This window comes from Heteronotia binoei, chromosome 17 (genome assembly GCF_032191835.1).
Source record: "Heteronotia binoei isolate CCM8104 ecotype False Entrance Well chromosome 17, APGP_CSIRO_Hbin_v1, whole genome shotgun sequence".
NCBI lineage: Eukaryota > Metazoa > Chordata > Lepidosauria > Squamata > Gekkonidae > Heteronotia > Heteronotia binoei.
Window position 1 is genome coordinate 18,404,794 of NC_083239.1, and position 24,964 is coordinate 18,429,757.

The following is a 24,964-nucleotide window of genomic DNA, read 5'->3' on the forward strand; positions in this document are numbered from 1 at the left end:
AGATGCCAACAGAAGCTACCTGAGGGCAACTTAAATGAGAAATATTTCCACTTCGTGTACCAGAAACTTGCACTGCTAGGAATGCATGTAGATTCAGTCCACTAGAGGATTCTGTTGAGTTGCAAGAAAAGTGTGTGCTTCAGTAGAAGGATGCCAAGAGAAATCACAAAACTGTCTTTCTGGTCCTCCCACCAAAAGGCACAAGGATAGTCCATAGGAATGAGGTCAGAGATGGACAATCAGTTGATGCTGCTGTATGGCGACCATAGTGTGTAAATTACACCTCCCAGATCTATCCAGAGCTGGACAAGAGCATTCAATGGGCTGCAAGCTTTGATGGACTCCAGAGGCATCTGGCAAATCCTTCACTCTTACCCAAACCTGCAATGTTTGCATAGGAGCTGGACATTTTGGAATGGCTTCCACAGCTCCAGTGATTTAGGAACTACCATAAAAACACCTGTATGATTTGCACGCTAAGCTTTCTTTCTTCAGCACAAGACATCTCCTTGACTGTGTGTGTGCATAACAAAGCCACTGCACAACAATTCTATATTTCTGCATCTCAGACTTCCAACTCTAGTAGACAGATTTCTCCAGAGAGTTTAGAACTAAGAAGTAGCAACATTTACACAGAACTTTTGAGTAGGGCTACCAGCCTCCAGGTGGGGCCTGGAGAGCTCATGGAATAACAATGGATCTCCAGAATACAGAAGATGGTTTCAGGAGAGCAGCCCTGTTGGTCTGCAGCAGAAGAGAAAGATTTGAATACCAGTCGTACCGTGAAGGTCAGCATGGTTTGCAGGGCATAAGCTTTTGGGAGCCAAATCTCCATTTGTCAGATATCTGAGGAAGGGAGCTCTGACTGCAAATCTTGCTCGTTTTCCAAGTGCTTCTGGACTTGAATCTTACTCTCAAGTTTTATTATTTATTATATTCAATTTATGAATTACCTATTCCTTGCAATGCAAGGCTCTAGGGCAGTGGTTCCCAAACCTTTTGGCACCAGGGACTAGTTTTGTGGAAGACAATTTTTCCATGGACCAGGGATGGGGGTGGTGCTGGGGGGTTTTGCTGCCCTAGGTTGTCCCTGCCCCCCATTGGGGTCTTTAAATGGGGAGGGGAGAGTCTGGGGCCGTTTCTGCCACTAGGTGGTGAGGTGGCATAAGCAGCAGATCTGCCTCCCCCTCCCATTTAAACCCCCCCGCCAATCAGCTGATTAGTGGCGCAGAGGGGTAAAGCAGCAGTACTGCAGTACTGTGGTCTGAACTCTCTGCTCACCACCTGAGTTCGATTCTGGTGGAAGCTGGATTCAGGTAGCCGGCCCAAGGTTGACTCAGCCTTCCATCCTTCCAAGGTCAGTAAAATGAGTACCCAGCTTGCTGGGGGGAAAGTGTAAAAGACTGGGGAAGGCAATGGCAAACCACCCTGTAAAAAAGTCTGCCATGAAAATGTTGTGAAAGCAACGTAACCCCAGAGTCGGAAACGACTGGTGCTTGCACAGGGGACCTTTCCTTTCCTTAAATGAGGGGTAGGCGAAGGTCACCAATGTGCTGCCCCTTCCACCCACCCAGGACCTGGGCAGACGAAAGAGGCAGTGTGGCCTCACTCCAAGGCTGCCTAGGCAGCTTTGGAGTAAGGTCATGCTTGCTCTTTTGTCCACCTGAGTGGCTGGTGGACGAATGGGATGGTGGGGCTGTTCTGAGTGAGGTTGCTCTCCTCCAAGCGTGGCTGGAAAGCCAGGATCAGAGGAGAGCACATGTCAATGTGCTGTCCTTCTTCTTTCAGCTTCCCAGGTCTGCCATCCGGGAAGCCGAGAGCACCATGCCTGTGCAGCCTGGTTGCTAACAGGTCACAGATTGGTACCAGTCCATGACCTGGGGGTTGGAGATCCCCGCTCTAAGGGATGTACAACCAGTAACAACAAGTTAAAAACAAGAAACCCAAATGGACAGCTACATTATTTCAGATGGCTTCAGATATTTTCTACCCCATAGACTCACAGGCAGGTAAGAAGAGGGCCAAAGCAAAGATGGAGGGGGAAAAGAGAATAAAGGCTATGATGGAACTGCCACTGTCCTCAACCAAACACCTGGTGGAACATTTATGTCTCACAGGCCCTGCAGAATTGCATTACGTCCCACAGGGCTCTGGTGGTGTTTGGCAGAGAGTCCCACCACGTTGGAGCCAGGACTGAAAAAGTCCTGACTCTGGTTGAGGACCAGAGGTCCTCTGGTTGAAAGCCAGATATCTTTAAGGCCAGGGACCACCAGATACGAGGCAGAAGATTACAGAGATCAGTTCCCCTGGAGCAAATGGCAGCTTTGGAAGATGAAGTCTATGATATTATACCTCACTGAAGCCCCTCCCCTCTCCATACCCCACCCTCCCCAGGTAGGGTTGCCAAGTCCAATTCCAGAAATATCTGGGGACTTTGGGGGTGGAGCCAGGAGACACTGGGGTGGAGCTAGGAGCGGGGGGAGGCCTGCCTCCACCCTCCCCTTCTCTGATTTTCCCTCAGAGGCGGAGCGGGCGATGCCGCTGCGCCACTGCCGCCTCTTCTCCACTTCATCAGCCTGAGCCCATCTCGGAGGAGCAGCTACGGTGAAGCAGAGAAGAGGCGGCAGCTGCACAGCGGCATCGCCTGCTCCGAGATGGGGCGGCTCGCCACGCTCCTTGGCGCCGTTTCCCCCCCTCCCCCCGCTTCCATTTTTTTGGGGAGCAGGGGAAGAAGCTGGAAATCCTGGGGTCCCCCGCCAGGGCAGGAGGGTTGGGAAGCCTATCCCCAGGCTCCACCCACAAATCTCCAGGAATTTCCCAACCTGAAACTGGCAACCCTGCTTTTAACTGTCTAAAGAGCTTCATATATATTATCTTGTTGCAGTCTCTACAACCACCCTATAATGTAGGTCAGCATTATTATGCCATTATCTCAGATGGGGAAAGGAGGTGGAGAATGAGTGTCTTGCCTAGGGACATGCTGATTCTTAGACCTCCAGGAGTGAGGATTTCTCTTACCTGCTTGCCCTGAGTTTCCTCCAGGCAGAAGCAACGTGAATAGGCCTTGCTTTCAGTTTGAGGGTTGATCTCCACCAGGTCATTGCTCTGCAGGATTTCTACGTCCCGCCGAGTTTTGGAGGCTTCAGGAACACACTGTTGAAATGGAGAAGAGCACTGAAAGAACTCTGGAGAAGAAAGTGGCTAACACTGCTTGGAAACCAGCAGAATTAGAGGGTTGTTAAAAGCTCTGTACGTGTGTGGTATTTCTGGGTTCAGAGACAAAGACTATTAAAATGAGGAATGGCTTAAATCAACTTTAATAGGAATAGCAACTGAAACATCTTGTACTGAGGTCTCTAAGTTCTATTCTAGAACAAACCAAAATCATGCAATCTTAGGGCAAGACCACAATTTACCAGTTTTATAATAACTATTCTCTCCAAATTGTAAATTCTACTATACTGGGGGAAGAAGTGAGTAGGTGTACATGCACACACACATGCACACACATTAGGTTTCTGAAGCAAAAGTTAGTGTTGCAGAAAAGGGTCCCAACTAGCCTGCAGGTTTGCTGTTATCATCAGCGCCATCAAAAAGGGAATGGGCTAGAATAATTAACTGCACATACAATACACAACAATTATTCTGTATTCAGTTATGCTGTTGCCGTCAATTCTGAATGCAGACCGTGGTACACACTTAATCCAATTATGTGTATGGCCAGGAATACAGGGGAACAGTTGCTCACCTTGACTAAAAAATCATAGAGGATGCTTCTTCAGGCCAGAATCAGGGCTGGCCAGCTAAACATGCCAAATAGAGTCTAGAGACTCAGAACAGCATAGCCTTGCAATAAACAAAGGCATAACAAAACAATATAATCTTAAATAGATTAGAAACAAACCATAACAAAGGATGATATGTGTCTGAAAATGGGAAGAATATCTACTCAAATATAGATCTGAAGCTATAGTCCATAGTTGGAGTGTATTAACCCTATTTTTGATATTATTTGTTAAGACAAAAAGCAGTGAGAAGAGCACACACACACACACACATATTAGGGATGGACACAAACTGGGAAAATGGTGGTTCATTGTGTTCCATGAACCATGAACTTTCCCAAACTCTTCAGTTTGCTGAACTCATTTGTGGTTTGTGAGTTAGAGGTGGTAGACTAACTCCTTTCTCTTCCTGCTACAAGGAAAAAACAGCTGAGTCAGGGTGTGGTATATACAATTTGCTCCCATAGAGCAGAATGGGAACTCCTTGGGTGGTGCCAGAGCTGTCTATTAAGCCATGGACAACTTATGGGTGTTTCTAGGGCTCTCCACAAGTCCACCCCAGCGTTGCCTAGGAATTGATTGAATCAGCACCAGGTTGTCTAGCCAACAAACTGCTCTAACGAACCACCAAAACCTCCACAGAAAATGGCAGTTTATTGTTGTTCAGCAACAGCATGACCAAACAAACTGGGTCAAAATTGACTGTGTGTCAGAACTTGTAACTTTCCTATATGACCTTAGCATAACCGACTCCATATTGAAAGCAAATACTAACCCAGGCAGCTTCCCAAAACACTAACCAGTTCCCTTGCTGTGTATGCTTGTGCATTTCAAACAAACTGTGATCACTGAAGGGTAACAGATAGCCTAGGGTCAACATCTGCAGATGGCCTTTGAAGCCGGACCGGTTTACACTTTCTCAGCGGGATTCCATCCTCCTTGCCTGATAACAACCCTGAGAAACAGACTGTTGTCTCTACCTCTGTGAGTGATCGGTTTATTGTTGTCAACAGAACCACATAAAGTGTATCGAATACTGGCTGTCTGTTATCAGTGTTATTCTGCACCTCAAGCTCTGAAGTTCTCTAATAAATGCCTATACTTGCAACTAAGTCTTGGGCCTTTCTTGAAGTTCTGCCAGTTCTGACACCGTGAACTGACAGTCCAAGTAAAAATTCAGTTTATTTTGTGGTTCATGCCCATCCATAATACACACACACACACACACACAAAATAAATGACTGGAGATAACTTTGTATAATATTTGAAGTTACAACATAATTACCCAAGAAAGTGAACCTTTATGAGGTGAAACATTTAGCTATTGTTGGAAGATGATTCTGAAAACTGGTAAATATGGGAAATCAGGAACATCTTCTTTGATCTTGCTTACTTTTGGTAAGAAATAATTAATGGTCTCAAAAATTGCTCTTCTAAGCAAAATCCATTTTGCTATCATATTCACTCACTTAGTACATGTTGAACTTTGTTCTCATAATAAGATAAAAATGGAGGCAAGATTCCCAAGTACTAATTTTACTTGTGTGCTATACCCAATAGGAACCAAACACATTCTTGAGCTATACTTTTTGCCTGAGATTATTAAAGAAGAGTTACCAGAAAGCTAACTAGCTTTCTGAATCAGGAGCTATTTGAATCAGGAGTGTCCAGCTTAATCCAGTACAGCATGTATTGTACAATAACAGTTTACATCTGTACTGTTCTCTGCACTTTTGACTGGGGAACCCAAACATGACTGTGCATAATGATAAATGTGTAATAAACACTGTAATTCTTGGCATCCCTTCTATTAAAACGACATCCCTGCTTTTGAGAATTAGCATCCTAACTTTGCATTTCCATTAAGAGAAAAGGCAGAAATAGACAAAAGGGAGTGGTTCTAGCATGTCCCTAATATTACTCACCCCATTATCGGATATCTCGCAACATCCCTCCTGCATCACCATGGCTGGGTCACAGTAAATGTGCAGCTGCTGAATATCAAACTGGAATAAACAAAGGGCAGAATTTAACTACCCACCCTTTGGGGACCAGAAGTCTGTCCTGGGGCAGAAGCTCCAGACATTTAAACAGCATTGCAAACCTGAGAAGTAATCTGATCAAACTTTTCTCATTTTTTCCGTTCCTTCCAAAAATGTTTAGACACTTCCCTCAAACAAATGTTTCCTCATGACCCCACCCCACCTCCAGCCAATGTCTCACCATTTTTTAACCAACCACAACTCCCACTTGGCTCTTGATAAGGTAATTCTTGATCCTTCTTTGCTAACCTTTTACTCCCTTCAATTCTGGTTGCCTCTGCAGTTAGTGTTGTCAAACTCGCGTGGAGCCTGGGGATCTCTTGTTATTACAACCAAACTCCAGACCACAGAGATCAGTTCCCCTGGAGAAAATGGCTGCTTTGGAGGGTGGACTTTATGGCATTATAGCCAGATGAGGTCCCTCCTTTCCCCCAAACTCTGCCTTCCCCAGGCTCCAGCCCCAGATCTCCAAGAATTTTCCAAACGAGAACTGGTAACCCTAAATGCGGAGGTTTAGGTTCCTAAAAAACAGATGCCAGAGATGAAATGGAAGGTTCAGATTCATCCTTGTTAAACAATAACCCCAGTGTCCATGCAGGGAGCACCTTTTGTAAACTATCCAGGCTGGCTTGTTCCTACAACACTGTGATTCCCTATGGAAATCTGAATTCCTACTGTGCCAGTTCTCCTGGTATATACCAAGAAGGGAAAGAGAGATATTTTAGAAGCCCCTGGTTTGGAATTCCCTTCAATCTATGATTCATCCTTGAATGTATAAACAAATTAATCAATCAAGGGCTCAGGTTCAAGGGTTGCAACCTGAGGGAGGTAGAACTCCCAAGAAGACATAATTTTGGTATTTGGAGCCTAAGTAAAACTTCCAAGCCTTGGGTGGGGGCAAAGCAGACTATTGAAAGCTGCTTGATTTATTACAAAATGCACTCACACCAAAATAGCTCTGTTTGTAGTTAATTATGCATTTGCTGATCAGCTTAAATGGTTCCAAAATTACTTACTGGAAATATACTGGCACATATCCTGCCCACTCTCCTCAGCAAAGTCTGAAGCCTTTCTCCAGTCTAAGGAGCTTTCCTGAATTTTGTATGGCTCTTCAGCTGGCTCCTTAGGCTGGAAGAAGGCCTAGTAATTTTGTGCCTAATAACCAGTTAGATTCTTTCATGTTTCTCTCCAAGCTCTTCTTCCTTCTTCGGCAGACTTCTCACTGTTCTATTATCCCCATTTAGACATGTAAAACCATGCCAAGGAATACTAGTCAGGCTGAAATAATTTTAGCATCCCTCAAAATTCCTCGGAATGTTATGTTCATCCATGAAGTGCATTGAGATGGTGGAATCCAGAAATGGCAGAATCGGGAGCCTGTAACACGTCAGACTCCAGGTGGGTAATCATGTTTGCCAGCACTTTCCAAAGTAAAAATAAAAGTTCCTGCAAGCAGAAAACTAGTGCAGCAAGGAACAGGCTGAGTTTGTCTTGCACCTGATTTCTGGCCTGCTTTGGTGACCTCATTGACTATCTCTTTTCAGGGATAAACATTTATTTTCTGATGCTGACCATAAGGAAGGTTAATGTTGAACTACACCTATAGTGGGGAAATTCACAGCAAATCAGGAGGCTCCTACTTGGGCAAAGCTGTTGAATTTTCAGCAGATGCTGTTAAAGGAGCGTCTGGACAAATCTAAGGAAATCCCTCAAGGGTAGTGGTGTGTGTGCCACACAGTCCTAAATTGTCACCAGATTCCACAATTCCAGCCATCTTCCACTGCAGATCTGGAGCCTTCCCAAACACCTAGGAAATGCTGAGTGAAGCAGAAAATGACAGTGAAAATCTCTGGGGGATCAGAGACATTTGCACAATCCTAGCTGCAAATATTCATAATTATCCCAGAAGAGAGGGGATAGCCAAATTATAATAGGGGAAGCAACACAGCCCAGGAGGTTTCATTTAGGCTGGACTACTGTAACTTGCTCTACACAGGGCTGCCCCTTGACCCTGCTCTGGAAACTTCAGCTGGTTCAAAATGCAGTAGCACACCTACTGACTAGGTCATCTGTGTGGATGCACATACAGCTGGTTTCCAGCTGTGTACCAGATCAGATTCAATGTTACGGTATTAACGTTAAAGCCCTATGCGGCCTGGTACCATCATATCTGCAGGACTGGCTCTCCCCATACATTCCCTGGCGAGCCTTGAGCTCCTCTGAACAACATCTTTTGGTGGTCACAAACCCCAAAGAATGCGTTAGCCTCACCATGGCAAGGCCTTTTTGGATTTGGCCCCAGCCTGGTGGAACTCCTTGCTGAGTGAGATCAGGGCCCTGAGGGACTCATTAGTTCTGCAGGGCATGTAAGATAGAGTTGTTCTGCCAGGCCTTTGATTGAGGCAGTGAGGATCCAGCTATACTGGCCTCCCCTGCTCCACCCTTCCCTTTCACTCCATTTCATTATCCCATCTTCCACCCCCCAGTCAACTGTTCCATCTGGGCATACATGTAGTGTCCTCAGGGAGCTTCTTTAATTTTCTTTTTTTGCCATTTTGTGGTTATGCTATTGGGGTTTTAAACTGCATTATTGTTCGACTGGTTTAAAATGTTATTGATTGTTTTAAATTGGTTTTACTCTGTTGAATTTTGTTGTGAACCATCCTGAGGTCACTTGCAGGGAAGAGCAGGTTAGAAATATAATATAATAGAATAAATAATCCATCCCCTTCTTCAAGAGAAGTCTGATGGGATACAAATGTGGGCCCCCAGGTCATTCACACAATCCCACCATGACTCACTGAGACAGGAGCACCTTGGACAGCGTCCAGTCCGACGAATGCGTTGCCTTCACTGACCAACCGCTGGCGGGGTGGCAGTGGCTTGGATAAGATATAACTGCAGTCCACATGGACCGAGACCACCTGGTTTTGGACGCTGAGGGCCATCTTATGCCACTTCAAGTCGAAAAGGGAGGAGATTCCTTTGCCAGTAAAGACCGCCTTGATGAACTCCTCGTCCTGGCCCTTGGCTTGGAACTCCAGGCTTCGTTCTTTGCTGTTGATCCCCAGGGACAGCTGAGGAGGTGAAAGGAGATGGTGCTAAGAACATTTTCTAGAAAGAGAGAGGCAGAGAGGAAAGGCATCAGGCGAAGCAGAGAGGCAGGGTGAAGAAGACAGAGCACCAAATAAAGAGAGAAAGAGAACAGGACTGTGGCAGCAGGTAAGTTAAGAGCAGCACCCTTGAGCCTTGGCTGAGGTAGCCTCTGGGCTGGTCTAGCCAACCAGTATGACAGTACACAGGATTGTTCTCTGGTGCTCCAAAGAGCAAGACTAAACATACAAGAGAAGCAGAGGTATCACTTAAATTTTAAAGCTTTCTAATAGAGAGAAGTATTAAGACAAGGGTTCAGTGTGGATGTTCCTCTCAATGGAGGCTGTAAAGCAAATCCTGAACCGGCATCTGTTGGATCTTGCTTTTGTGCATCGTGCAGGGGGTTAAGCTAGATCAATTGTTTTCGACCCATATATCAGAGCCCCACTGCTGGGTCGTGTGAGCCCCCTACAGAGCTACCATTTTTGTGCTGCTGTTTGGAAAGATATCCTGCTGGAGTGGATGTACAATGAACAATGGGGCTGCATTGCCTGTCTCTCTTTACATGCATGCTGAGAGAAGCTGCAAGGCAAAGTCACTCATTGGCAGAAAGGATTCCTTTTTCATAAAAGCAAGTTTCTGGCTCCTCTTCCTTCCTATTGTGTGATTCTGGTGTCATCTAACTGTGCTTATGAGTCCAATATAGCAGCTTAGGAATTAAAGGTGTGTCCAGGGTCTGGACTCTGATCTGGATGGGCCAAGCTAGCTGGATGTTGTCAGAAGTTAACCCTGATAGGCCTTGGTTTGGACTTGGGTGGGAAACCATGAAAGAAGTCCAGGTTTGCTACATAGAGGCAGGCAATGGCAAATCACCTTTGTTTGTCTCTTGCCATGAACACACTCTGTGGTCACTATAAGCAGGCTGTGACTTGATGGCACTTTCCACCCCTAGCAGCATATGGAAAAGTTGAAGATTTCTGGACAAGATGGCCTTTTGACTTCAGGGCTCTATGGCTGCTCCCAGCATAGGGGTTTCTTTGCCATACTAGGAACCACTGCCCTTTTAGGGAAAAATGTGTGCCTGTTTTTCTAGGGCTGCCACCTTTGTTTCAACCTCCCTCCCATGTGACATAAAGAAACAAAACAGGTGACATTTTAGCCTTTGCCAGCTTCATTGCTGGGCATCTAGCAGCTGCTGGCACAGGAGCAGAGCCTGACAAAGACACATGGCAACTCTACTGATTTTTCAGTTGGATCACATGGCCAGGAGATACTGCAATTCCTCAGAGGGCAAAATCACAGGAACTAACCCCATATAGGAATTCTGAGACTCTGCTCCATGAAACAGCAAGCTCAGCCATATGGCAGGTAATGGCTGAGGCCTGATACCTCAGGTCTACTTTGCACCATGATGCAGTTAGCCACAGGGATTCAGTGGACGCAAATGCCCAATGTGCAGTTCAAACCAATTAAGCCTAGAGGTGGGCAAGGGTCTGGGGAGGAAGCAGGGAAGAGCTTAGTGGCAACCACCTTCTTTGGAAAAAACAGAAACACAGTAAGACAAAAGGAGTCTTGAGCCCATGAAAGTAATAGGATGGGGTTAATTGGGTATACCTGGGGGTATCCCTGATGATCAGCGACTTGAAAAAGGTACCAGTTCTCTTTGGTTGTCTGTTTCTTCAAGAGTAAAGTGATCACCAGGGTGAATTCATCAGGCAGTCCCCAGGGGAACAGCTGTCTGGGAACACAGAATGGGAGTGAGACATTAGGAATTAGCAAAGAACCTTACCTTGATTAGCTCATAGAAATTGTAAGTGGGAAATTCTCAGGCAACACCATTGATTTGTCTACAGCAGGGGCCCCCACCATTTTGAGCCTATGGACACATTAGGAATTTTAACACAGCATGACAGGCGCAGCCACAAAATGGCTGCTGAGGAAGTACAGCCTGCCACAAAATGGCTGCCACAGCTTTATTTATTTATTCATTTGATTTATGATGCTCCCTCCCCTGCAGGCCTCAGGGCAAATAATAACATATTTATAAAATATCCATAAATAATTATAAAAGCAATTTAAAGTTCATCATAATACACTGATGGCACATACAATACAATTTCATAAGGGAGAATTTGGTCAAAGCTGCACTGTGGAAATGGTATGGAGGACCCATCATGAGAGTTGTAATTCTTCTCAGTCAAAAGCTTTGACCATAAGCCTGGCAGAACAGCTCTGTTTTGCAGGCCCCGCAAAACTGTGAGAGGTCCTGCAAGGCTCTGATCACATCTGGAAGAGCATTCCACCAGACTACGGCCAGAGCTAAGAACGCTCTGGTTGAGGATAACTGAATATTTCTCAACCCAGGAACAGCGAGACAATCTTAGTTCAGAGGACAAAACACTCTTGGGGGAGGGGATATGCCAAAAAAGGTGGTTTCGAAGGTATGCTGGTCCCAGATCAGGTAGGGCAGAGGTGTCAAACTTGTTTGTTACACAGGCCAGATCTGACATAAATGTCACTTTGTCAGGCTGGGCTGTGTGTGCCATAAAATGTAATGTCAGGTACTGGATATAGAAACTGAATAAAGGACAGCAACTGGTAAGCTCCAAGGTGGTGTATCGTCACTGCAAGGCCCCATGGGATGGGAGGGGGTTCAGAGGAAAGCCCACAAAGGCAGACTGAAAAGGCAGCACTGCAATGCTGGGCAGATGCTCCCAGTGCTTGACTGCTGTAGACAAGGTTGTTCCACTGTGTTGAAGCTACAATGGAGTGGCTCCACCCACTCCTCCCAGCACTCCCTCCCTTGTACCATTTGCTCACAGGCTTCATAAGAGCCCCGGATGGGCCAGTTCTGGCCCCCAGGCCTTATGTTGAACACCCTTGAATTGTAAAGCCTTAAAGGTTAAAACCTTGAGCCTGATCTGGAATTAAATCTGGAGACAAGCACCTGGTGGAGCACCAGCTGAATATGTGCTGTGGTTGGAATTCAAGTAAGAACTGTAGGCTTCAGTCACAGAGTGGAGATCCTTGTTGCAGTGGCAGTGGCTGAAGCAAAACTTTTAAAAAATTTGCACAGTCAATCAAATCTCTAATGGCCAGTCAGAAGTGTTGCTGAGCAAAAGCTCCACCTGTCCCCCCTTTTTTTCTAAAAACACTTGGTGGGCACCAGAAAAGGTGTTGTCAGGCATCATGGCCCCTACAGGCACCACACAGGGGATCCCTGGTCAACAAGAAACTTCCTCCTAGGCATCTGTGCAAGGCACATGCAAAAACAAAGCTCCCTTATATATATAGGTAGGTATATTTATTTTATTGATGATTTGCAAAAACTGGGTTACAAAAATTAGGAAAATATGCTGTAAGAACATGATCATGCATGCAGTAAACAGTGCCACAGTCTATAGCCCTTGTCCCTTTGTAAAAGCAATGTCTTGAATAATTCTGTCAAAGTATGCACAGTCAGATGTGCAGACTTCTTGAGCACCTGCATATGCCTTGCACATTTATACTCACATATGCATGCTTCACAAATGTGAAGGCATCATAGACCAAAGGTTTAAAAAATGATCAGTGATCCTGAAAGCAATATGAAGAAGAGGCTCTTGTAAAAGATGTTTAGATCTATCCTGATTGTGCAAACACAAAACCTCTGGCCAGATGAGCTTTGAAGGTTTCTGTAGGCAAAAGCCTCCAAAACCTACTTGACTAGTATGGCAACAGGAGAAAAGAATGAAATATGTGTGCCATAGGCAGCTTCCCCCACCTTGTAAATTTTGTTTCCCATCTGGCCTGAAACAGCTGCCCTCCCCCTCAAAAAACCATTCCAGATGGAGGTGCCACAAGGCTAGCAGGAGGGGCAGAATGTGTGGTCTTCATCTGGCTGGTTCTTTGATGGGGTTCAGCAAAGGTCCTCCCATCTCACTGATGTAGCTCCTGTTTGCATTTATTTTGCAAATATTTTGTTGTTGTTTTTTAAAATGAAAGCTTTTGGTGGCAGCAAGTTTCTGGCTGGTAGAAGATGGTTCTCAATAGTCTGGATCCCATGGATCCATATGAGTAACAGAGATGCTGAGAACCAGCATGAAGTAGAAATTCAAGTGACAGCTGCAAGCATAGCCAGCTTCAAAAGAGGATTGGATAAACATACGGAGCAGAGGTTCATCAGTGGCTATTAGCCACAGCGTATTGTTGGAACTCTCTGTCTGGGCAGTGATGCTCTGTATTCTTGGTGCTTGGGAGGCCACAGTGGGAGGGCTTGTAGTGTCCTGGCCCCACCGATGGACCTCCTGATGGTACCTGGGTTTTTTTGCCTACTGTGTGACACAGAGTGTTGGACTATATGGCCACTGACCTGAGCCAACTTGGCTTCTCTTATGTTCCTGTGTTCTTAAATGTCAGCCCAGGATCTGGGAGATCCAGGTTCAAATCTCCACTCAGCTATGAAAGCTTCCTGGGTATCCAGTCACACACACTCAGCCAAACCTACTTCAAAAGATGGTTGTGAGGATAAAATGGAGAGGAGAGTGACGTAAGCCACCTTGGGTCCCCACAGGGGAGAAACATGTGGTATAAATTAAGTAAATAAATAATAAAGGTTTTTTCCTCCAGATGAAGAAATCTGGGAAGATGAGAGTGTCTTCTTAATGAGTCAGTTCTGAGGTATCTAGTCCAGCACCCTTAATCTGATGGGTGCTAAAGCAGCTTTTTGCAAGGAAGGATGAATTTTGTGCAGAAATGTGGCTAGAGGAAAAAGCAGCTCCAAACCACTAAAGCTGTTTCTCTAATCAGATTCTCAGCTGACCAAGGCTGCTTTGGATTTTTTAAAAAAAATATGTGAAACCACAACACATAACTGGCACAAATGTGTAGTACAGCATCTGGCAAAGGCAACCTTTTATAACCCAGATTCTGAGATAAGCCTCCTGAAATGCTCTATTTTGAAGGAAGGTAACCACAAAGCTGCAAAAGATGGCATGGAACACACATAAAAACACATATGAATATACATGTGACGGACTCAGGCCCTTAGCCTGAGTAGCTGAGAAACAGGCTTGCAGCGATTGGCTGGAATGTTGCCCAAGCAACGGAAAAGTATCCTTTTGAGATTTGCTCAGCAGAAAATCACCTCAGGATTTTTAGTCTTAGCTGGGGAGTCTTCGAGCAAAATCTTCAGAATACCAGTCTGAAGTGAAGACAGTGGGCTTAGGCCGGGCAGTTGTAAAACCAACTGGACGAGGGGCTGAGAGTGGCCAGAGTGGATGAGCTCCTTGTGGCAGACAGAGCTGAGTGGACTCTGTCTGGAAAAGGGGAGTTTTCAGACGGTTTGAAACTCTCTGAGGGAGATTTTGCCAGCAATCTCCAAGTACAAACTAGATCACACAATTACACATTAAGGGGAGAACTGGATTCTGGGGGTCAGCAGAGGTACCCAAGACTCAGACCAGAGGACTAGCTGTGGGGCTGAGACCCATCTGTATTGAGGGGTGTGAGTCCTGGAAGATAGCTAGTGTGGGAGGGTGTGTGTGGGAGAATACTGACACCAGTCAGGAGTTCTCTTTGTGTGTGTGGAAGATTGAAGTTTGTTTTTTATATGATTTGGCACTGCCGAAGCTAGGGCTTAAACAACTGAAGGAACAGCATTCTGAGTGCCCAGAAGGCCTGTGTGAAGTAGAATCCAGTGGGATTCTGAAACCTGCCTGGTTTATTGCTTATTTTAAGGATCTTCTGCCAAAGTCTAGTTATATTTTTACCTCAGCCTGAAAAAGTCTCTACTCTCTGTAATTATTTTATTCTGCCAACTGATTTGCCTTTTAATATTGAACAGTTATAATCAATGTTATTTCATCCCCCTCCTTGCCTTTTGTTACCTAATAAATATTTTGTGGTTTTTGCCTTTAAAACCGTCTGGTGCCAATTATTAAGAGTTCTGCCAGGATTTCTGGGAGTGTTACTGAGGGACTGAGGGAAGGTTACTGGGGAGAAATTTACAGTGGTCACCTCCCAAGTAAAGCCTCTGGTTGGGTTCCTCACAATACATACATTAAATGGACATTTAAAAAAAAACATCCTGATTTGTAAGCTTTAATTTTGCGTGGGAAAGCTGCAATTTACAGACATCCCTGGTTTATTTTTAAAGCCTTTTTGGTTCTAGAGTATGAAATATAATACAGAACATTAAAAAGGGGTTTTTTTTCAGCTAACAAGCTGTTGTTTATTAAAGTGTAAATTATCTTGCATTATCTATCTCAGAAAAGACACCTATGGGCAATATGCCAGTTGATTTAAGTTATGGTGATTAATATGTTAAAAGGCAGATGATTAAATACTGTTTAATTGGTTGACAAGCCTGTAATAACTCCTTTCAAATTCTACTGGTCCATTAAATTATCTCTAAGTGCCAGCACAGGAGGGTTTCCTCTGTGTTTCATCTGTTTCAACAAACCTAGGTTTTCAACGAGCACTCATCTGGAAACTCGACTGCTCTCAGCTAAGAAGCACACGCATGTATGGTGTATGAGTCTGGAAACAAGTGAACTTTGCAGTTCATGTTTTCAAGTTTACTTTTAAACCTCTTAGGAAATCCCAAAAAAGGCATCACACAGGCAGCATCACAAGTCAGTATCTTGCTTCTGCGGCTGCTGTCCAAGTTTTCTTGTGCCTCTTAGCACTCCTTCCTCAAATGCCTCCTCATTGAGTTCTCTCTCCTGCCCATTTTGTTCTGATGTCTTGCCTTTATATGGAGTGGTGGTGAAAAGTGCTCTCAAGCTGCAGCCAACATGGCAACTCCATACGGTGTCAAGCATGGTGAAATTCCATTGATAATTGATTGCTTAGGGGTCCTGCCTAACCTGGTCTGTGAAGTATCATGGAGGATCCAACTTTGCTAGCTTGTTATTCTTTCCCTTCCCCCCGCCTTGCTTTATGTCTCATAATTAGAAATAGTGAGAACTGAAAACCAAGTAATCAGCACCTTCCCATACATTCCTGTAAGGGAGTAAGAGGCATCTGGGGAAAGCAAGGACGTGGTCCTGATAATGCTATGGGAATGTAGACATTTATGATAGTTTATGTGTGAATGCTACCCCACAACCCCATCCCTTGCAATCCCTTTGAAGTAGGCCTTAAAAGTATTGTATCAATGTGTGTTCAGCATTACTCTCAAGAACCTGTTACCAAAGTATTGGTCTATCAATAAATGTAGTCTTTGTATCATATTCGGCTCACCATTGAACCCATATGCTTGACATTTTGAGAGTAATCTTCAAGAAGTTTAACTGCCCTGGCAACTTTATAGCTGAATGGCTGAAAGGATTCCAGTAAGCAGTGAACTTCCGGAACCTGAAGAAGGGGTAAGAGCACCAAACCCACTGTGGCATGTGCTGGACACCCGGAGAGTGACTGGACCGAGTTCCCCACTCCACATCCAACAAATATTGGTCACCCCACGGCAGTGGCAATCACGTACATCCACCACCATGATGGACGAGGCCCCGGTACAACAAGAAGCCATCCTAACCAGGCACATGCACAAGATGAAGAAGGCCAACGAAGTGGGTGAGAACCCCGGACCCGGAGAAGAAGAGGGAGCCGTGGCCGCGGCGGTGATCGGTGCGGAGGCTGGCCCCCCTCTGGGTGCGGGATTTGGGAACCCCGAAGCACCAGGCCTGAGAGAGGAGGAAGACGAGATGGCTCGTGAGTTCCGAGCGATGATCCACAAGGAGGTCGAGGAGGTCGCCAAGGGATTGCGGGACAAGATGCAGGCGAAGACCACCATGATGGCCGGGGAGTTCAACAGGCAAATGGACCAAGTCCTGGGAACGACTGGCCCGAGGAGAGCCCCGCAACCACCCGTGGCGAGACTTCCGACCTTGCCGCCGCAACCACAACAGGTGGCACCCCCAGTGTCAGACTTGGAACTTCAAAGTAAACGGACCATAGTTTGTAGCAGCTTAATCCATTTATTTGAGAACTTGTGGTCTTGGATAGAGACGGATTGAGATTGATACATTTTGCAGCAGAACGTGATATTTTAACCTCTAACATCAAAAGCTAAATAATAAACTCATTCTCACACTTTGGAGAAGCAATAGCCGGTTCCCAGGCCCCCTTATCTCTTTCTCAAGGAAGGAACCCCACTGGTTACCTTGAAGCTCACTATCTTCAAAGAGCTGTTACATTTGTTAGTGCTATGCTAGGCATTTCCCAAGGGAGTTAGTAACTGTTGCAAAAGTGTTTGAAATGCAAGGCTTTATTCACATAGCCAGCAGAAGCATTCAAAATGGAGTTATTCAGGGCAAGGGAACATGAACAGTATAAAGCATATTAGAACAGGTAAGTTACAATGTCTGACACCCAGCTCGGTGAGAAGGGGGACGTGGGAGAGAGCTGGACGCCACCTTCGACGGTGATCTCGAGGAGGTGGAGTATTTCACGATCCAGGTGAATAGTTACATGCACTACTGGGGGAACACCTTCCCTGATGAATTCAGTCGTGTGGACTATCTGGGGTCGAAATTGAAGGGAGCTGCAAAGAGGTGGTACGTAAGCCTGTACGAAGCCATGAGCCCGGAGCTGGACTTTGTAGCCACCTTCCTACAAGCTCTGCTGGCCCAGTACGAAGACTCACTGCAGGAAACCTGTGCCCTGGCCACTCTGAGGGACATGCAGCAGGGCTCCAAGATAATTTGGGAGTACACGGCCGAGTTCCGTATCAATGTGGCTAAGGTGAGGGGGTGGAGTGAGTTGATGAAGATCGAGCACTTGACCTGCAGGCTGAATGCGAGCATCTTGGATCGAGCCCTGAAGGTGGCCAGACCAACCACCCTGGTGGGATGGATCCAGCTGGTGGGTGAGGTGGAGATGAACATGAAGAGAGTGGCCATGCAACGCCAACATCAGAGCAGTAAGTCGAGTCGTGACCCGAAATCCGGAGGGAAGACGGAGGCCAAGAAACCCCGGGGGGGGGGGGGGGAGAGACAGCGGGAAGGCTTCGAGCACCTTTGAGCGCTTCCAAGATGAGCACTCCGGCTCCAAAGAAGACTGGCCGCCCTAAGGAAGCGGCGAAGAGCAGTGCAGCTGCGAGCTCGACAGCAGATGACAACACCATCATCACAGACGAGCTGAGTGAGATGTCCTGGGCCGACGAGCCATCGGGAAACGAGGACGACCTGCTCTAAATGGTGCCAGCTAGTAGGTCGCCGCCAAGGAACCGGCACCGCTCAGGGTGCGAGTCATGGGGTCGCTGTATTTTGTACCAGTAATTTTGCTAAACAGCAAACTCAAGAGGTTCATGCAAGTTAAAGCCCTGATTGACTCGGGCTGCACCAGAGACATAATCACCCCTAAACTCGTGGACGTATTGGGGCTCCCCACGATGGCTTTGCCGCACCCCATCCAGCTTGAACAGATGGATGGATCAGTGATGAGGGGGGAACCCTGTGTGTTAGAGACTCAGTTAGTGCCGGTGGGCATCAAAGACCACTGGGACCAGGAGGCCTTTGTAATTGCTCCCTCCTCCTCCTACAATGTGGTTTTGGGAGTAGGTTGGTTGGCCAAGCATGAGCCAGATATTCGGTGGGGGGACCAGACAATAGAATTCAATGACCCGAGATGCAAAGCCCACCACTGGACTAAAGAGTGGAGTCCCAGTCCACCGCCCCGAAATGAGAGGGTCTGCTTGACGATGGAGGAGGTCCAGGCAATCCCCAAAGCTTATAGAGAATTGAGGGGGGTGTTCAGCGAACAGGGGGCCGATGAGCTACCGTCCCATTGGGACACGGACTGTGCCATCGAACTGATCCCGGGGTAGACCTTACCTAAGGCCAAACTGTACTCAATGGGGTGGGCGGAAAAGGTGGAACTGCGGAAGTTCCTCAATAAGAACTTGAAGCGAGGTTTCACCTGACCTGCCACCACCCCCCACACAGCCCCAGTCCTTTTTAGGAAAAAGAAGGACGGCTCGCTCAGACTTTGTATGATTTGGGGGAGATTAATGGGATCTCCACCTCCAATGCCTACCCAATCTCCCTCATCAAGGACTTGCTCAGTACGGTGTCGGAGGGGAAGGTGTTTACCAAGTTGGACTTGAGGGATGCATATTTTAGAGTGCGTATCAAAGAGGGGGATGAATGGAAAACGGTGTTCAACACACCCATGGGACAATTTGAGTATCTAGTGATGCCATTTGGGTTGCAAGGGGCGCCGGGGGTGTTCATGAACTTTATCAATGAGGTGTTGAGAGAATATTTGTTCAAGGGGGTGGTGGTGTATCTGGATGACATAATTATCTACTCACAAGATCTCAAATCGCATGTGAAATTAGTGAGGGAGGTTCTTAGCACCCTATTGAAGCACAAGCTGTATGCTAAATTATCAAAATGTGAGTTCCATAAGACCGAACTAGACTATTTGGGCTTCCGGGTATCAGCACAAGGGCTAGCCATGGACCCAAGTAAGGTTCAAGCGGTACTGGATTGGGCTCCCCCGCATACACATAGACAGCTCCAATCGTTCCTCAGGTTCGCCAATTTTTACCGAGCCTTCATACCGGGGTTCGCCCAAATTATGTTACCCCTCACGGAGTTGCTAAAAACCAGGGGGAAGGGTCCTGACGCCAAAAAACCAGGGGCAAAATTGAATTGGACACAGAGGTGCCAAGAGGTGTTCACCAAGCTCAAACAATTGTTCACTAGTGAACCCGTTTTAACCTACCCTAATGAGCTGAAGCCTTTCATTGTGCAATGTGATGCCTCCGATGCAACCGTTGGAGCCATCCTCATGCAAAAAGATGAGGAGGGGAGGCTAAAACCCTGTGCCTATATCTCTAAAAAGTTCTCCCAAGAGCAGAGGAATTGGTCGGTCTGGGAAAAGGAGGCTTTTGCTGTGACTTATGCTCTAAAAACCTGGAGGTCATGGCTAGAAGGCTCTAAGGTTCCATTTGAGATCTGGACCGACCACAAAAATTTGGAGGCGCTCACTGGCCAGCGCAAACTCATTGAAAAGCAGATCCGGTGGGCGGGGTTTTCTCTAAATTCGACTTTGTGCTGAGGCACATCCCTGGGATGAAAAAATTTTTGGCTGACGCCCTTTCATGCCTTCCTCAACATAACAGTCAAAAAGAGGAGCTTGTAGACTCTCTAATCCCTCCCTCTCAAGTAGCCACCATGGTAACCACCCGGTCTAAAACACGGCGGAATCTGCAGCCCGATAAGTGGAGGGGAGAGCGCCTGGCCACAGAAACTGAAAAGGAGGGAGAAGACAGACCGGGGGAAGTACAGAAAGGGGATGATGGGTTTTGGTATAAAGGTGTACATCCCTAAGAGCCCACGGTCCAAAGTCTTGCAATTCTGCCACTCTAACAAATTAGCTGGCCACTTTGGATATGTGAAGACATTGCATTTAATTAACAGACAGTTTTGGTGGCCTTCCATGAAAAAGGATATTTCTGAGTTCGTTGCTTCCTGCTCAATTTGCTTAATGGTAAAAAGAAGGGGAGGGAAGCCCCCCCGGGCTGTTAAAACCTCTAGAGACAGCTACATGTCCTTGGTCTGTGGTGTCAATGGATTTCATAGTCGAACTACCAGTCTCGCAGGGCAAAACCGTAATCCTGGTAGTAGTGGACACCTTTTCCAAACAAGCACATTTCATTCCCTGTGCGCAGCTGCCAGCAGCTAAAAACTAGCTTATCTGTTTTTCCATCACATTGTGAAACTACACTCATTCCCTGATAAGATCATTAGTGACAGGGGGCCACAGTTCGTTGCCAACTTTTGGTGGGAATTCTGCAAATTATCAGGCATAGAACAAGGGTTGAGCTCAGCCTACCACCCCCAGACAAACGGATAGATGGAACGCATGAACGCGCTGCTAGAACAATATTTACCTCCCATTAAATCAACCCTCCAAGAAGGTGGCGTATAGATTCTTGGGCCCTTTTAAGATCAAGAGGGTGATTAACAAAGTGACTGTAGAATTGGAGTTGCCCAAAATGTTTAGTAAAATACACCCTGCCTTTCATTGCAGTCTTTTGCGAAGAGATCCGGGTGGTTCTTCTTGGCACCCTCGACCACCAGCTCCACAATCTATCCAGATTGGGAATCAGAGTCATCATGAAGTACAAGACATATTAGATTCAAAGATGAAACGTGGGATTTTGTATTATTTAATTAAGTGGAAACATTTCCCAGCCAGTGAAAATGAATGGGTAGCAGAAAAAGAGGTATTAGCCCCTGATTTGGTAAACAAGTTTCACAGAGCGTTTCCTCAGAAACCCGAGGTTGATTTTAGGGGGGGCAGTATGTCAAGCATGGTGAAATTCCATTGATAATTGATTGCTTAGGGGTCCTGCCTAACCTGGTCTGTGAAGAATCATGGAGGATCCAACTTTGCTAGCTTGTTATTCTTTCCCTTCCCCCCGCCTTGCTTTATGGCTCATAATTAGAAGTAGTGAGAACTGAAACCAAGTAATCAGCACCTTCCCATACATTCCTGTAAGGGAGTAAGAGACATCTGGGGAAAGCAAGGACACATTTATGATAGTTTATGTGTGAATGCTACCCCACAACCCCATCCCTTGCAATCCCTTTGAAGTAGGCCTTAAAAGTATTGTATCAATGTGTGTTCAGCATTACTCTCAAGAACCTGTTACCAAAGTATCGGTCTATCAATAAATGTAGTCTTTGAATCAACTTCAGCTCGTCATTGAACCCGCATGCTTGACATACGGTTTTGAAGGCAAGAGATGTACAGAGGCGGTTTGTCACTGCCTGGCTGGACTTTCCTCAATGGTTTCCCATCCAAGTTTGAATCAGAGTGATTCTTGCTTAACTTCCGAGACCTGACAAGGTGAGGCTAGCCTAGGACATCAGGTCAGGGAGACCATGACTGATTCCTCACTGGCAGTTGCTCTGCTCCTGGGTCTTTGCTTGAGCCGGCTCAGGCAATTGATTTCCCAGCAGTTGCTGTGCAGGTGCCTTTTGATCTGCAGTTACCTCCCATTTCCTCGCAGAGACTGGATCTGGTTTCTTGGAGATCCGGTTGCCATGAGGGGAATGGGAGGTAGCCACAGATTAAAAGGTGGGGAATCAACTGGTGGGGAATCAATCGCTTGAGCCGGCTCAAGCAGAAACCCTGGGGCTGAGCAACTGCTGGTGAGGAATCAGTGAACCTCTTAGGTATCTGTAAATATTTCCTTCTGTGTGGCAGTTCAGCCTCCCTAAATTTGGAGAATGATGCTCTGAGTCCACACCTGTATATAAATGCTAATCTTCATTAAAACAGGGCAAATTACCCTGGCTATCAACACTGTCAAGCTAGTGTGAGTAATCTAGTGAGCAAACTGTTAGTTTTGTCAGTTAGCAAACAAACTACACAGGGTATTCAGAAATGCTATTTTTAAAAAATAAAAAATGAAATCACTTTTTTTTTAAAGCACCATGAGAATAAGTTCAGAGTTGCATAGGGAAAATGCACAAATGGAGTCCTGAGCTAGTCTTGCTTGCCACTCTTGGCATCTCCAGTCAAGCCACCGCAGTGATTGCTGGGATCAGCCCCTTGAAGAGAGAACTGATGCATGCCAGGGCCTTCAGCAGCACAGAAAGGGAGGAAGGTTGTGACTAGCACCCCCTCCTGGGCCTATTTGACTCCAACCTGGCTGGTGGCACTGAAAGCCTAGGAGTGAAGGCTGCACCTTGCTCAGAGTGACAAAATACCTTGAAGTGGCCCTGGCAATCCTTCCCTGCCTGACAGCATTTTATTGCCTTAAACAGGCACACAACAGGAGGAATCTTACAGGTGAAGCTTCCTCTCTCCCTCTGCCTCAATATGCTCAGGCACCCCAGAGGCACTTTCTGCATGTGCTTGAAGGCACAGAGAGACTCTGCCAGGAAGAAAAGGCAGCAACCCTAAATATCACCCAGAAACATCTTTTTCCAAAACACAAGTTAATTTTTATAGGAATACTATCATGAGGTCATCACAGGCCCAAGATCACAGAGTCCATCCAACATTTTTTCCTCTACCGACAACAATAACAGCCGCTAACATCTGTGTTCATTACTCCAGGCATTTTAAAAAGTAAAACTCCAGACTAGGGATGTGCAAAAAAAAAAAAAAATCGGAAATACACGGATTCGGAAGTACACGGGAAAAAAAATTCGGATTCCCCCTGTACTTCTGAATGCCGTATTCGGAATAGCCGCATATACGGTAATGCGCGGCTATTTCCGAATATACGGCCCTATTATACCCTATGGGCCATTGAAATCAATGGCAAATAGGGTATATTTGAAGCCGCCTGGAGGGGGGGGGTTTGAGGGAGAGCCCCCAAATTTGCAGGGGACCTGCAGGGGACTCTCCCCTACAACCCCCCCAAGTCCCAAAAAAGATTGGGCCAGGGGGTCCCATTCCAGGGGCACCCAAAGAGGGTGCCCCTATTCCATCATTATACCCTATGGGCCATTGAAATCAATGGCAAATAGGGTATAATTGAAGCCGCCTGGAGGGGAGGGGGTTTGAGGGAGAGCCCCCAAATTTGCAGGGGACCTGCAGGGGACTCTCCCCTACAACCCCCCCAAGTCCCAAAAAGATTGGGCCAGGGGGTCCAATTCCTGGGGCACCCAAAGCCAAACCTAACTTCACACCAGAGAATCTCTATAGGCCCCAAATGCACTACATCCCTCTATCTAATCTATGAACCCTGCAGGCCTGGCACCAATAAAAACCCAGTTGCCAACGTCGTAGCAGTACAAAACACAATCTGCTCAAGGTCTGCTCTGCAGACCTGGCTGCAGCAAACCCAGATGCCAGCTCTCCAGCCCTGCCCCAAACAACACGGGGAGAGCTGGCAAACCACAAAAAGCCTGCTGCCTCTGGGTCTCTCACCCAGGTGCCAGCTTCCCTGCCCCAAACAACACAATCTACAGGTGCCAGCTCTCCAGCCCTGCCCCAAACAACACGGGGAGAGCTGGCAAACCACAAAAAGCCTGCTGCCTCTGGGTCTCTCACCCAGGTGCCAGCTTCCCTGCCCCAAACAACACAATCTAAACAAAACCAGAGAATCACAAGAGGCCAAGCAAACCAACTCAAGATTTTAAAAAACCAAAACAAAACCAGAGAATCACAAGAGGCCAAGCAAACCAACTCAAGATTTTAAAAAGTGGCCTTTCACCAATAAGAAAACTCAGGCCAAATCAGTCAACAACAACACCCCCACCCCTAAAACCAGAACCAGAAAAGGGGGACAAAACAATGAAAATTAGGCCAAACAGCACCCCCCCCCAATAACCTGAAGATAAAATAACACAGCAGCAACACAACACACAGCAGCAACAAATCAAACAATGAAACAGTAAAAAACTCAACTTTTAATAATACAGGAACTCCCCCCCCCAAAAAAAAACCCTTCACCCTAACCCCAAGAAATCCAAGCCACCCAAATCAGGAGAAGTAAAAGGACACTGCACTTTAAAAAGTCCTCTCACTAAATTAAGATATGGGCAAATTAGCAAAACCACCCCACCCCAGGCCCCCCCACCCCCAGCAGAACCTAACCTCAACCCCAAATAGGCTACCCTACCCACCCAGCACTCACCCACCCAAATCTGAACAAGTAAAGGGACTCTAGTCCTTTTACCAACAAAAACTAAAACAAGAACCCCAAAACTGTCTTACCTTGTCTTCTCTGAGTCCAGGGAGGTCTCTGGTAAGGCAGTGAGAGAGCAGCAGGCAGGAGCTGAAGCCAAGGGCCAGCCACCAGCAGCAGCACAATCTCTCTCACACCAACCCACACCACATACACACCAACACAGCAATGGAGGAGTCCAGCAGGAAGACTCCTTAAAAAGGTTCTCTGGCCCTACAGAGAGCAATTTCAAAAAATAGCACTGCTCTCTCTGATTGGCCAGAGAACATTGCTTACTTGGATACCCAAGTAAGCAAAAGATCAAAATAACAATGTAGCTGATGGCTGGGCCATCAGCTACACAGTACACATCAACAGCCCTGCAAAGCATGCATTTGCGATGCATTTTGCAAATGCATGCTTTG

The 24,964-nt window shown here is 46.4% G+C and overlaps 1 protein-coding gene across 1 annotated transcript in view; it reads right to left on the reverse strand.

Annotated features, from left to right (window-relative positions):
• The window catches only part of COL16A1 (collagen type XVI alpha 1 chain), a 259,550-nt gene that overhangs the window by 176,604 nt on the left and 57,982 nt on the right, over positions 1-24,964 (reverse strand). The window contains exons 5-8 of the mRNA XM_060258217.1: positions 10,535-10,658; positions 8,629-8,904; positions 5,711-5,791; positions 3,019-3,153 (exon numbers count right to left, since the gene is read on the reverse strand). Coding sequence (XP_060114200.1) covers positions 3,019-3,153; positions 5,711-5,791; positions 8,629-8,904; positions 10,535-10,658 — 616 coding nt within the window. The remainder of the gene's footprint in view (positions 1-3,018; positions 3,154-5,710; positions 5,792-8,628; positions 8,905-10,534; positions 10,659-24,964) is intronic.